Genomic DNA, 14,605 nt, shown 5'->3' with positions numbered 1-14,605 from the left:
TATTAGGAGAAAAAGGCAGGTATTCATAAACACTGAGAAACCTGAATCTAAGTATGATTCATATGTTACCTACCTTCCAGATTCAGAGCTACCACTGCTGTGTCATCTTCTAATCCTTCAATCACCTCGCACTTATACCTCCCATAATCCTCCAGTATTATATTTGTAATTATAAGAGAGGCATCATTCTCACTGCTTTCCCTCAGCAACACTCTGCCCTGGTAGTTTCCGTAGCTCTTTCTGTGGTGTCCCATTGCAACAAAGACATCCACTTCTTTGAGGTAATCTGAGGTGAGTTTGGTCCACTTGATCCGGATCTTGTGGGTTCCTGAGCCAGCTGTTGATGTGTGTTCATGGTAAAATTTACATGGCAGTGTGACATTGCCACCGCGGTGGGAGAAGATTTTAGCTTGCTCTGCTACCACAAGTAGACGGGGTCCATTTTCTGCTAGGAATCAAGGAGAAAACAAAAACAAGAGTTAGTTTCCAATCTATCTTTTACAGAATGGGTTTGTTCAATGCCATAGCAGCAACCAGCTATATTATACATTAGGTCTGCAGCATCATTTCATTGCAATCATTTTGTACCTATGCAGTAGTAGGGTGTATAAACCAGTTCTATATAATTATTTACTTAGCTGTAAGTATGTCTGTGTGTGTATACTCCCAGAGAGGCAGAATAGCAAACTGGTTTGCAGGAATCCCCCCTCATATGGGCAGAGACCATCCTATTCACTCCATAGTCATGGAGAGAAAGTTGTATATTATTTCTGGGGTTTCTTTGACAGACTGTGCTGCCCTAGGAAAATCCTGGAAAATACAGATTTCACAGTGGCAGTCAAGAGAGGTATCCAAAAATGAGAATGTTTCCTTCTTTCTGTACATCTTCCCTGTGTTTTGCGAAATTGATTTAGCAAGCTCAGCGTTTCTGTAGATATTTGCTCACTGGGAAGAACTACTGACCTCATAATATAACAGATTGCAAAGAAAGACTTTGTCATTCTCTATGTGTGTTCAGAAAGCCAATGCAACTGCCCAGAAATGTGATTCCTAACTTTAAGGCTTAGTCTGAATCATAGCATCCCAGACTGGTTTGAGTTGGAAGGGACCTTAAAGCTCATCCAGTTCCAACCCCTGCCACAGGTAGGGACACTTTCCACTAGACCAGGTTACTCCAAGCCCGGTCCAACCTGGCCTTGAACACTGCCAGGGATGGGGCAGCCACAGCTTCTCTGGGCAACCTGTGCCAGCACCTCACCACTCTCACAGGGAAGAACTTCTGCCTAAGAGCTCATCTCAGTCTCCTCTCTGTCAGGTTAAAGCCATTCCCCTTGTCCTGTCCCTACAGGCCCTTGTTACAAGCCCCTCTCCACGTTTCCTGTAGTCCCTTTAGGCACTGGAGCTGCTCTAAGGCCTTCCCTTAAGGAGCCTTCCCTTCCCCAGGCTGAACCAGCCCAGCTCTCTCAGCCTGTCTCCAGAGCAGAGCTGCCCCACCCCTCACAGCATCTCCATGGCCTCCTCTACACATGCTCAAGCAGTCTGTCTCTAAGTGCAACAAAAGCCAAGGCTAAGCTGCTAAGTGCAGAAGCCGCTGAGAAGCCGACCCTATGGTGCAGGGAGGCATCAGAATCCGTAGCTCAGCAGTGTCTCCAGACAGTCCTGGGCTTCTGAGTCTTGTTGACAGGTCTTCTGAGTAAATGATATATTAATCTAAACTGGAATTTCAGCCTACCTTCACTACTTTTCCATGCTGGCTACAGTAAGCAGCAGAAGAAACACCAGGGTATGGAGCATTTTATGATTATGCAAAAAGTTCAGGGCTGGTAATTCAAAGACAAACTTGAGTGCAAATGTGCATCTGCTTAAGGAAAACAGGTATCCCAAATGTGTAGTTCTTTGTCTGGAGATGCTGTTGCTATTATCTGCACAGGACACAATAGCCAGGGCACCAGATTTCTCAAGCAGGAACAAGCTTGAGTGCCGCAAGTTGTTTTACCAGAATAAGAGACCTCCCTACCTAGTGAAAAATCATTACTGCAAAGCAGATCATCCACAGCTCCATAAAACCAGTTTTCTTTTTCACTGCCCTTCTTCCCTGGAGTGAGTAGCCCTGGGAGGATTACTCCAGTAACTCATCTTTCCCCTTTCAGAGGAGAGCATCCAAGGACAGAGGTGATCTGAGGCAAGGCACCATGGAAAGTGTTGCTAACACTGTTTCGACAGGATGAAGAGAAGGAAGAAAGTAAAGGCAGCCAGAATGGTTTGTTGGTTAATTTCCCTGTTTCCTTCAGAGACAAAGATGTTCCACAGACTTCTGTCTACCTTGGGAGGAGGAATGTTATCCTTTAGGGCGGTTATTACCAAGAAATCTGAATCAAGAGCTTGACTATATTGGGTCTTTAATACTGAAATAGTCAATAAATATTAGCAGAAAGGAGTGGGGCAAAAGGGAGAGTCTGACTCAGGGTGCTAACACTCTTTCTAACAACAGCAAATCTGTGCCAGCAAGATCTGGACTGTTGCCCAGAGCACTGTCACCTCTGATTTCAGTATTAGCGTCCTAACGTGGTGGTGTACCTTTCTCCTGGCTGCTTCCCACCGCCTCTGGCCCTTTGCAGCAGCCATTACCTGAGTTTATATATCAGTAAGTGTAAAGAACAGAGGGGATGGGAACCAGGGAAACGAAAGCATGGCTTTTCTCAGCCTGTAGCATCTCTGCTGTCCCTGGAGTCTCAAAGGGAGATTCAATGCTTGAAACATGCCTCCACCCTCAAGTTTTCTAAGAGCCAATTCTTTTCTACAGAAAAAGAGATGATGAGTTCTTTTCTCTGTCCACACAGCAGGGAAGAAAATTACATTGCTGCTGCTCCCAGACCTAGGAGAGGAGGAAGAAAGAATCTCTGGCTTTCGAGGAAAAGCACATATCAGGCTGGGGGATGCTGCAGAGTTTTTTTTTTGGGCTAGAAGACATGCAGAAGACATGCAGGCAGCAGGGATTTGGAATTAAAAATGAGATGACTGGGGTTTGGCAAGAGGCCAAAAGGTCTTTATTATCCAGAAATCAGTAAGAATCAGGGCCAAAATCACCTAACTGCATATTTTTGGGAGTATGGCAAAATGAATGGTCTTGGTCTTTCTGGAGTTGACAGAGGAGGAGTTAATACCCACAAAACAAAAAGAAATGTCCAAACACAGAGCAAACCAGAATCCCTTGATTTATAATATGTTTAGCACTCTGGATGCAGCATTCCAGCTTACTGTTGTGAAAGTCAGCTTAAACGAGGAATGAATCCTGCTTCCTCGGTTATCTTAATACAACAAGCTGTTGAGAACTGGTGGTCTGATCATGGAAGATGAGGTCAACACTATTTTACAGGCTTGTCAGATCTGGCTGCTTTCCTTATAGGGCTCCTGATGAGACTGCTTTTTTTGGATAAAATTATCTTTGTAGGAATATCTAAAAGATGAGTGCAAGAAAGAAAAAGATGGGACACATGAGTGTTACCACAAAGTCCTGCATGTTACTTGAAGAAGACAGTAATTTTTTTTCCCCAAGAACTACTTTCTTTAGAAGCAACACCACAGAATTTGTAAGGGGAATGGCCAAGACACTATAAACTCTGAAAACACCAGATAATCCTTCACTAATCATTTGTCTGCAACTGGACAGTTTGGATCCTTGCTGGAGACAAGGCAAACTACATGCATTGCCACTCAAGAGCCTCAGACAGTGGTCTAATCGTGAGGAATGTGCTGGGCAACCTGCAGCTGCTCCTTCTGTTAGGAACAGAGATGGCAACAGCCTGGTTATTGGCTCTGGTCTCAGCTCTAAGGCCAGAAATAGGACGAGGAAGGTTTGCTAGGTGGGGTTTTTACCACTGCAGACATATTTTGCGTTGTAAAACAGCTTAGCTGTTAGTACAGAACCAGGCACCACTGGAGAGTAATTTGCCACTTTATTTTTACTCCTGCTTCCCTAATATCACTTCTGACAGGCTGTGGCCTTCTGTGAATCCTCCTGGTGCAATTAGATGGATGTCAAAGGCAACATAATGCAAAAATTCTAAGCTAGCTAAAAATGAGTTTGCCCAAGTTGCAGAAACCTACAAGCCGCACCAGATAACACACAAAACTATTCAGGTCATCTTTGCTGTGTCTTAGTGGTGCCAAACTAAGCATGCATATACCGCAGGCAAAAGGGTATCTTGCTACCTTATGCAATAAGCACAGGCAGCAGCACGATACCCGCTCTGTTTTATTTTCCACCTCACTGAATGCTATGCAATTAGCACTGCTGTTCTGGTTGTCATTACTTTGTACACACCTAACCTTGACTTCAGTGTGATCCTGATTTCAAGGACAGTAAGTGGACTTGCTCCCGTGCTGTTAGAGCTGTCAGTTCAGTCTCACCTGTCTGGCTTATTGGTTTAGTTCCAAATCTCCCTTCTGTACACTTACTGAGATCTGTTTGCCTTTTATGCTGGTTTTCTTTGCTGTGGGGTTTTCTTTTTGTTTCCTTTTTGGTTTGGATTGGACTTTTTTCTCTCTCTTTCTTAATTGTCTTCCACACTCAAGAGTAACGGCAAGCCAGTTTGGAAGGCCAGGAATACAATGTGGGGCAGAGAGGATGAGTGATGGCATGAATCCTTGGCAAACAGCTTTATCCACTTTATCCACCAGAACTGGCAAGAAGCTTATGCTGACCTGGCTATGAAACTTCATTATTCCCACATTTTAGTGGACTAATTTACAGAGCAATAGTGGAGGAAAAATTGTGCATTTTTAAAGCGAAAAAAAAATAATTATGAAGTCAGGGATCAAACCATAGATGTGTTTTGTCAGATAAACTCATGTATTGCCAAATGTTTCACACTGCTAGTAAACCATTAGGTTAATAACATTGTGTGCCATCCTATTTTAAACATGGAGCTGTTTCTTGCTGTCCTGTAGCATTACCAGGCGCTTGAGGGTAACTCTCATTCTAAAGTATCCTCACTCTTCCTATAGTAGTGACAAGTTTAGATAAAACTCAAAAGTATTTTATGTGATAACAATAATTTCCACTTCCTATAATATGGATGGAGGTGCATTGTTGATATACATGTGTACATTACTGATTTACATGTGTATTACTCAGAGAACCCAAAGGAAGAATGACATTTTTCACATACTTTTCCTACTACATTTTTTCTGTTTTAACTATCTTTTTACTTCTGCTTTTAGAAAAAAAAAAAAATCTAAAAATTTACATCACCTATAAGACTAGTAAAAGGTGTTTTAATTTGACCCAAGCATTAACGTAATTTTGTTTATGTCACGAGAAAGAAAATACAAGCATCTACCTCCTGTGCTCCTGCCTCTAAACTGACAGGTTAGAATAATCTACACGTTACTTTTAAGTTTTGACATACAACCTGGTAAGAGAGATGCTCGATAAATTTTAGCAAAAAACATTCAGGTTTATTGTTCCAAATAATAATACAGCTAAAAATACCCATTTTATAAATGGCAGAGAACAAATCTGTCTCTCCAACATAGAGATGACAAGACTGAGGTAAAATGTTTTTCGGCTGATGCCATCTACTCAACCTGAGTTACACATTGAGGGGAACTGTTAAAGTGGCAATATTATCTCGAGTTTAGGTTTCTAGGAGACCTTTTCTTCTTTCTTATGGAGTACATAAAACCATCATGGAAATAAAAAACTTCAGGTCTTCTAAAATATTGCCACCTTTTGCTTTAAATTAACTTAAAGAATATGCTTACTTCAGCATAAAGAAATTGCATGAAGATCAGGCCTCATAGAACAAAATAGAACAGAATCATGACACTGTCTCTGCACCTTTTCTGCAGAGAAGGAAATCTTCATTGGTGGCAGTGAGAATGTTTGACAAAAAACAAAATATCATACTACTGAGGAGCTTTTCCAATTCTTTACCTTTAGATGTTATAGATATGGAATTCAACTGGTGTAGCAAGTAAAGGCAAATTAGTAATATAAATTTATGTTATTTTGCTTATGTAATAAATTCTTACAACTCCTTCTTTTTTTTTTTTTTTTTTTTCATACTGGTACCTACCATTTAAGGTCTATTCCAGCATATACAGTTCTGAATGCATTTAATGGAACCAACATGCCAACAGGAGGTGAGGTTGCTCTTTGCTGACATTTCTATAACATTTCATGGCTATTGAAACATGCCATGCTCTGAAGAGGAAAGTAAGTTGTGTTGATGCAAAGGAAGCAACTCAGTTGTAAGAAGAGACTGCAAAATGGATCATGACATAATCTAAACTGCCCTCAATGCCAACAAAACCAAAAAGAAATTTAAGCTGAAAAGATAAATGCAAGAAAATTAAAAGAAATAACGGGTAACTTCACCAAAAATGGGAAAATGCAGAAAGGTGGACTGAAGAAAGAAAGTCAAAAGGAAAGTGGAAAAGCATGGAACTTGGAAAGACAGGAATTAGTATAAGAGGTCAAATCAGTAGTGCATCTAAACTCCTATCATTTTTTTGGCTAGGCCAGCAATTCTATGCAGCTTCTTTCTCTTTGTTGGATCTGGCTTTTTCTGAAGAAAAGGAAGTGGACTGTAAATAAAATGCATTATAGTACATTACAAGTGGGACAATGATTTTGTCTGTTTTAGTTATTGATTTATTTTTTTTTTTTTTTTTCAGTGGGGCAGTATTAGAAAGTTTTCTGCTCAATCCATGTTGACACATTCATTTCTTGGTGTGTATAAACAAAACTGTGCAGAGATCTTGATAGGCAAATGGGTGTATTCCCATATACGCTGCATAACAAAAATTTATTTAAAGAAAAGCTAAACAGTTAAAGGTTGATCCTTCACAAACCAAGCTTTGCATTCTCTTTGCTGGCTTTTCTTGTATTTCTAAACCCTGAACAAACTGAAAGCATCTGTTAAAAGCTCCTGCCATCCCTGAGTAATTACCTTAGCAATTATTGCAACAGTTCAGTCAAATTCATTTGTTTCACAGAACAGCTACACACAGAAGAATGCTCTTGTTTCTGAAGGGTACTCTGCCTTTTCAAGTAATTAGTCAGCAACTAGCAGTATGAATAGATTAGACAGATATACAAAGCTGAACACTGGGAAAAAAGTCTTCCTCTCTCATGGGACACAGTCCTTCACAGATCATGAGTTCAGGGAAAACTGTGTCTTTAACTACATTTATATGGCTAGAGTAGTACTATTTTTTTTTTTTTGTTGTGGTCACTTATGTGGCTAGAGTATATTTTTGTCCCATTTTCATATTCATTAGGTGATTTCATTTAGGAGTATGACTTTTTTTGAAGAGTGAAACTGGTATCCCTTAAGACACACACAGTTTGCTGGGGTGGTGAAGGCCAGACAGACAATGCATCTTATTTAAATACAGTTCTCTCATTTGCTTTTATCCACAAAAGTTAAACTGGAATGACTTTTGTATGCAGACAAGCTACCAGAGAGGAAGCTGGTATGGTCAACACAGAGCAGCCTGACCAAAAGCGTGAAATCCAGCAGAGGCTTCAGGAAAGGAAATAAAGTCATAGAAGATAAAATGTAGCTTTAGGCATGTTATGAATTTTGTTCATATGTATTGGAAGGAAACAAAAGAATAAAAGATACATACAAAAGAAGTGGGCCAGAAGAAAGAAACAGAAACGAGTACTAATAAAGGTAGGAAGGTAGAAGTATCTATTGGATGAGAAATTTGGCTGAGGTCCCGTTTTACTGTATTAACCAAAAAGGGTAGAACCAGGACCTAGAGCTGACACTGACAGCAGGAACAGGCATATTAATGAAGCCAGTGACTCACTTCTGAGAAAAATTGGTAGGTTTAAGAAAGGACACATCTATACCTTTTGCAATGTTAAAGAGGTTGGCAAGTGTTTAGTAAAACTGAAGAAATCCAGTTTCAAATGAATGGACATTTGAAAGATGTAAGCTCTGTGTTCATAAGAGCAATGACCCATCAGTTTAATAAAAGAACAATAAAATTTATTAAATAATATTCATTCTGGTTAGCAAATGCTGAAGCTGAGAGAGATGGCAGAAGCTCTTATACTAATGGAGGGGCAGCAAAATGAGATAGCTAGATCTTCTGGTTCCTGAGTGAGAAGCATGCTGAAATAGCTGTCAGACCACAATACAATATTAATAGGTGGCTGGTTTTTGGGAAGGCCAAATGAAAGATAAAGGTGATGAGGAGGCATTGTGAATTAGTGGTTTAGGAGGCTGTGAAGAAATAAGAGATGATGGTGAGGACAAAACAAAGTGTGGATCAAAAGCAAGTCAGGAAGAGCTGTAAAAAGTCTTAATGAAGCAGTGAAATAGAGGTCTTCTAAACTGGCACAGCTTCATTTTGCAGTATGGAGTCACTACACAGATAAAGCTGGAAGACAACAGAGCAATGCCGCAAGTGCTGTATTAACAAATCCTCTTTCTAATAACATTGGATTTGATGCTCTGAAAGTATGATGTTGCTTAAAGTACATGAATGCATTGGTATGAAAAGAAAAGATAAAGGTGAAAGGTGAACTCATAAAATATACGACACTCAAAGAAAAGTGTAGAACACCTCACAGCCTGAATTATTGACTTTACTACTGATACTTGGTATGGCAAACCTGATGGCAGAGGTAATACCTCATCTACCACTTTAAGAATGTGCCATGTGTTTCTGGACAACAGTTACATGACAAAGACATGTAAGGAAAGTAATTTAACCGTTAACAGGCTGATTAGTCTGACCTCAACAGCAAACAGGACATTAGAACATTTTTTGAAGAAAAAATGTTGAAGAACAGAAATGGAATATGTCATTAGAAAGAGAGATAAATTGCAGTAGATACCTACCAAAGGATATCAGGCTAATTTGATCTAAAATATATAATAACAGTCAATTACTTGAGCTCATTTCCAATGATATTAGAAATATACGGAATGAGGATGGAGAAAATAGCTGTTTTGGTAGAAACTTTGTTAAGTGTCTAAGGACTAGATACAGAGGAGATTATTGCTTGGTCTGAAACATCAATGATTAGCCTAAAAAAAGTCCAGTGAACTGTCTCCAGCATAATTTTTGAGACTCCTTAATATTTCCACTAATTTTACCGTATAAAATAAGTGTGACCATTGAATTAATAAAATTTTCGCATGGCATATTATGCATCACTGAAGGGAAGAGAATGAGTATTTAGAACATTTGAAGAAAGAAGGATGGAAAATGTATGGTAACATCTGATGTTGGATACACAGATTTTGAAGACCTAGAATGAAGAAGTATTCATATAAACCTAGTAACTGGCAATTGCAAGTGATTAGGCAGAATAACTGCTAAATATTATCTATCACAACAGATGATTGATCAGCACTGCAGCATGGCTGGGAAGAGTACAAATTTGATCCAAAATCTGAAAAACAGTGCATTGATAGCTGAAAAAAAAAAAAAATAATTAGTTGTGCCAGTGTAAATTATTACCTGGAATAAAATCCTGGCTGGGCACACTCAAGTGTGCATTCAAACCAGAACAAGTGTAGAACAAGTAACGTTATCAGGTAACTGGAGGTTATACACTTAGGTGAGAATTTGGAAAAGTTTGCTCAAATAATAGCTGTGAGGATGTGGTGTTAACTTATTAACATCTTAAGGTGAACATCAAAGAAGAAAATTTTTTGTTTGAAGCTAAGGAATAACACTAGAAGCATAAGGGCATACAATGGCTGTGAATAAACAGGGAGAATTAGGAGAGCGGCTTTTGTAGCAGAAAGATAGTGTTCAAAACTACCTTATAGAAATGTTCTTTTTCAAAATCAAACTAGACCTACAGAAGATTGCCTGATGTGAAGAAACTGGAATAGAGGAGTAATAGTTCATTACTTCAAGAGATCGCTTTCAGCTCTGAATACTTGACTTCGCAACATCTATCCCGGGCTTTTGTTATTCCAAGGCATTCCAAAACATGCTGTCCAAAAGCAGGTTAGCTACAGACCTCTTGGATATCAGCTGCGGAGGAGGAGGCTACACTCCTTAATGTAATATAGAATATCTTTTTTATGAAGCTGTAACACGTGTTCCACTGGCTTCCTGATTTCCAGCTCATTTCCAGCATATATATTTATGCAGCATGGGGCATAGTGGACTCCCAAACCTTTTGAGATTCCACAATACAGAGAAGAATGAAGAAAATTAGTATTGAAATACTAATGTAAGTTACAAGTAGTTTTATTCTTTTTTATTTGTGGTCTATGTATTTCAGAGCCTGAAGCAGCTGATGAACTAAGCTCATTGCATAGCTTAATTTTAAGCTTTCCTTGAAGGAATAAACTTGAGGTTCTGATGAGTTTTCATAGGTAGGGAGAATGGTCCACCTTGAAACTTTTATTACCTTTGAACTATTTAGCACTTGCAGACTGCACTGTACACAAGCTGAAGGACTAGTGTGATAAGCCACATGCACGACTTTAGAATTACACTAAACTGCTGACTAAGCAAGTTTTTTATGGGCTTAATTATTTCTGCTTATTTAACCTTTCAAAAAGATAAAGTGAGTTCAGAGATAAGAAACTGCATTTTACAAGGAAAGGCAAACTATGTATGTCTTAAACATTGATGTCAAGTTTGAAATTTACATCTCACAACAGTGATATACCTTCATTTTGATACAACACATTCATTTGACCTTCATCCTGTGAGTTTCCTTAACATGAAGCCAGCTATCTGTTATTCCTTATTTGACCTTGACAGTCTGAGTGCCTGTTTTAATAAGTGCAGGTTATCATTAACTTCGGTGACTTTCCTGTGAACCTCTGAATGTTAAGGCTTTCTTATTAACCTGCCCTAACTTGGTAATTCATATTTACACAAACATTCAAATAACACAGTTTGCCAGCTGAGAAGAGAAAGGAATCAATCTTAAAGAGAGAGAGAGAAAGAGAGAGAAAGAACAATAATGCTGCATTTCTTAATTTTGCAAGATTGATTTTAGCCAGCCTCAAGAAATTTACAAATGAAAGCAGGAAAATCCCTGTTAGTTCTTCCTATTCTTACTGCATAAATCCCCTGCTTTATTCTTACAGAGGATGGCCCTCAATAACTAAAGCAGGGACTGAAAAAAAACAGCTGCATTGTGCTGCAGACTCAAATCCTGCTACAGCTATAAGCTCTAGGATTCAAACCTGAATAAAATGTGATTATGCAGAAGGCCAGTATAATACCTAGTGCGAATTAAAGGTATGAGGAAAGACATATTTTCTTCTGGGGTAAGCTATTTTTTTCCCCCTAATTTAAACCACCTAATTATGATCTGCTGAGCCTTTTAAAATAATCATCAGCAATAAATTTCTGTAATGTGAAGAACTATGTATGACAGTCCTCTTAAAATCAAATATATTCCACAATAAACTAAAGATGTCACAACTATTGCAGTTGCTTATTTCTTACTTTAGGATGCATGTTTTTTCCTTTCTCTTAAATTATGCTGTACTTTACTCACTTATATTTGCAAGGTTGTGACTAAGTGTTATTAAACAGTGCAACTTTCAGTTTTTTTTTTTACTTTCTGTAGGAGTAATAGTAATGCAACAGAACCAGAAGAGAAAAGGTATGGTCATCAGTAATAATAGTATATTTTTAAAAGAGCAACTGTATATAAAAAATAAGGCTCATTAAGCACATTATTCTCAGCAATAATATTTTCCTCAGCAATCTATAGATATTGGTATTTTCTCTTGTATTTCCTTACCTTGAATGTGAACAATTCTTTCATGACCCAGACTTGAGTTGTCAGAGTGAGGTTCAGCCCAGCAGACAGAAATCAGCACCAGAAAAAGTAGACTCTTCATCTTTATAGTTAAAAGAATCTTCTTCACTGTAAGGGCATCACATACAATGAGGCTTGTGAATTTTTTGATACCTTCAGTGTTGCACTGCACAACTTGTTACAGCAATGGTCTTACAAGGGGTTTATAAGATATTCAACCCATTCAGCTGAAAAAGTTACAGCAGCTACTAATTTTTTAGATATGAAGACTGGATGCTTTTATCACAGACCTTCATTAAATGAAACTGCCTATCCATATTTAACTCTGCCTACACAGAAATGCAACATGAAAAAATAAAAGCACACACACAATTATCCATAAACCAAACTCCTTGCAAGATCATATGTGAGCAATACCTGTGTTTCAAAAAAAGGTTTTAGTGTACTTTTGCTTTTCCAGACTTACTCTATATCTGGTCTGCAAATAAAGTTAAAACAATCAAAGCTATCACTATATCTACATCCACTGCATGATGCAATCTGCTGGTGATAGATTTTCAAGATTAAAACAATCTTCTCATAGGTTTTGGCACTTCAATCAAGACTGCAAGTTAACTTAGCAGTCAGGGTGGTAAGTTTGCTTGACCTAAGCAGTAAAGATGACAAAACATTTCTTAGGCTGACTAGAAAGATTTATTTATTTCAGATCCACTTACCATTTTAAAAGATGCCTAAATATACAATGAAATGTTCAAAACCAGGCACAAAGTAGGTTACAGTTGTATATGCTACCACTGCAGTTGCCCTGATTGATTTTTCATTCATTTCTACCTAGAATGCTGACGCACTAACTTAGTGTGCCAGGTAGGGTCTCTGCAGTCAGCAGAGCTGAGCGCTGCAGGGAAAATCTCTGCCAGTCTCTGAGTTGCAATTAGGGAAATGAAGACCTGAAATAGAAAAGGAGGCATAAAATACAAGAGGTTTTATGTAGAGGATTCAGGCTGCTGTGTGGTTTATAGTCTGATTTTTATGACCCTGATTTCTTGAAATAAAAGATAGCTATTTTCTAACTTTGCCTTTCAAGAGACTCAAATTTTTTCCCCAATCATGAAAGAGTGGCTACGTTATTAACATACTTTTTCTGTGATGCAGAGGCAAATTTAATTTTTTCCCCCTTTTTCTCCAACAAGGTAGAAATACATCAAAGTTACAGTGAGCTCTCAACCACAACCTGAGTCAATGTCTGAGCTTTGCAAACAGCCCCTGTCCCCAAACAGACTTAAACACCTACGTGTTTCAAGTCTAGAGTCAAATATTGTAATCTGAGCCAACCTCTACTACAGACTAAGACGCAGAAATGCTGCTTCTATATTTTCTTAACAGAACATGCATGTTACTTGCCTGCACTTCCATTTGTTCAAAGCGAGTTTGGGTGGGAGTTCAAAGCCAGTTCAGCATCCCTTACTCCTTACTGTGGAGTGTCTAGAGGTACACAAGTGCTGGCTGTACAGTTTTCCAGGTGGTCCACGCTCAGTATCTCAAGGCTGTCCAGCCACTCCCTCTTTCCTGGAAAGCAGATGACCTCCATTCCAGAGAGGAAGGACAGATGCGGCTCCCCCTGGAGCATGCCAGCCCGAGCCTTGGCTAACCAGAGAAGTTGTATTCCTCCTGCATGATTGGACCACCAGCCTGGCTGATGGAAAGGGCAGGGTACACTGGTGTAATACCAGATGCCTGTTTTTCCCATAAATCCCAGACCTGGCACATGATGTTTCACCTCTAAGAGTGAAAAAAGCTTCAGGTTTGGGGGGGGGGGGGGGGGGGGGGCGCGAGGGTTTGGCTGTTGACTAAAAACTGTCAATTTTATTTTTTTTCTCTTGGTTGGGAGTGTTCATAATTTAGAAATAGTCTGGTTAACAAAGTATCTTTGATTTTGAAGGCAAAGTTTATTCTCACCTCAGTCTGCAGCCTAAAGCCTACGCTGGATGTAAACCTCCTGGACACAGTAAGTGGGAGTAAAGCCCATGGGGGATGCACAGACCTGCTCTGAGAGCACCTTAGCTGTGCATTAACATGTTGCCTCTACCCCTTGCCACAAACCTAGTATTTTCCATGGCACCAGTGAAAAGAAACAACCACATAATCAGAGAGGTGGTACTACAGCATCCCCATCTCCACCAAACACCATGGGCACAGGGACTGAGGCTTTATTGTGGAATAAGAAAGATTTACCTTCTGGTTACATGGGTGGAGAACTCCACACATGCTCCCCTTCTTTGTCAAGGTCTCCCTAATATGATGGGGGAAAGTTCTCCATTTAGCGTCATCAGGTTATAATTGTCAAAACAACTAGTTTCAGGATTAGCCTGATGCACTGAGTGGGCAGGATATACTTTTCAGAGATATTGGCATGTACCTTCAAGCAAATATCATGTTACTTTATAAAGCTTATATGACAGCATCACACAAGTGGGATGAGAGGAAGGTCAGCATGACTTGGATATATCTTCTCTTCCTTTTCCTCTATTTGCTGAATGCAGCTGAACAATTTCAGGGATATGGTCATACTTCAGCTTTGTTAATAGGCAACGTTTACAGTGCTGGGCTTCTGGTTTCATGGATAGAAAGGGCAGCCTAAATTGTTCATTGTGTGCACAGGAGCACACACACAAATACCAGGCGTGTGTGCATGTCTGTGCTCTGTTTGACACTGATAATGTTCATCTGCACCTTTAAGGTGTGTTTGTCAGACTGCACAGAATCAGCAAGAACTCAAAAGCTTCTTTTTCAGGAGAGCAAATGCCTGGTTAATGTTTTAGAAAATGCATCTATCAC

The 14,605-nt window shown here is 39.3% G+C and overlaps 1 protein-coding gene across 3 annotated transcripts in view; it reads right to left on the bottom strand.

Moving 5' to 3' along the window:
* HAPLN1 (hyaluronan and proteoglycan link protein 1) overlaps positions 1–14,605 on the bottom strand; it is a 64,423-nt gene that overhangs the window by 22,617 nt on the left and 27,201 nt on the right. Inside the window, exons 1-3 of one of the 3 annotated variants that reach the window (XM_065661854.1) lie at positions 12,487–12,516; positions 11,753–11,878; positions 74–448 (exon numbers count right to left, since the gene is read on the bottom strand). In XM_065661854.1, the coding sequence (XP_065517926.1) occupies positions 74–448; positions 11,753–11,852 (475 nt within the window). In that variant the 5' untranslated portion in view covers positions 11,853–11,878; positions 12,487–12,516. Of the gene's footprint in view, positions 1–73; positions 449–11,752; positions 11,879–12,486; positions 12,517–14,605 lie in introns of those variants that run through there. The other 2 variants (XM_065661856.1, XM_065661855.1) reach the window with 2 other exon arrangements.

Source organism: Lathamus discolor, chromosome Z (assembly GCF_037157495.1).
Source record: "Lathamus discolor isolate bLatDis1 chromosome Z, bLatDis1.hap1, whole genome shotgun sequence".
In the NCBI taxonomy this organism is placed as follows: domain Eukaryota; kingdom Metazoa; phylum Chordata; class Aves; order Psittaciformes; family Psittacidae; genus Lathamus; species Lathamus discolor.
Note: the sequence above shows the minus strand (reverse complement) of the source record. Positions and strands in the feature narration are given on the sequence as shown.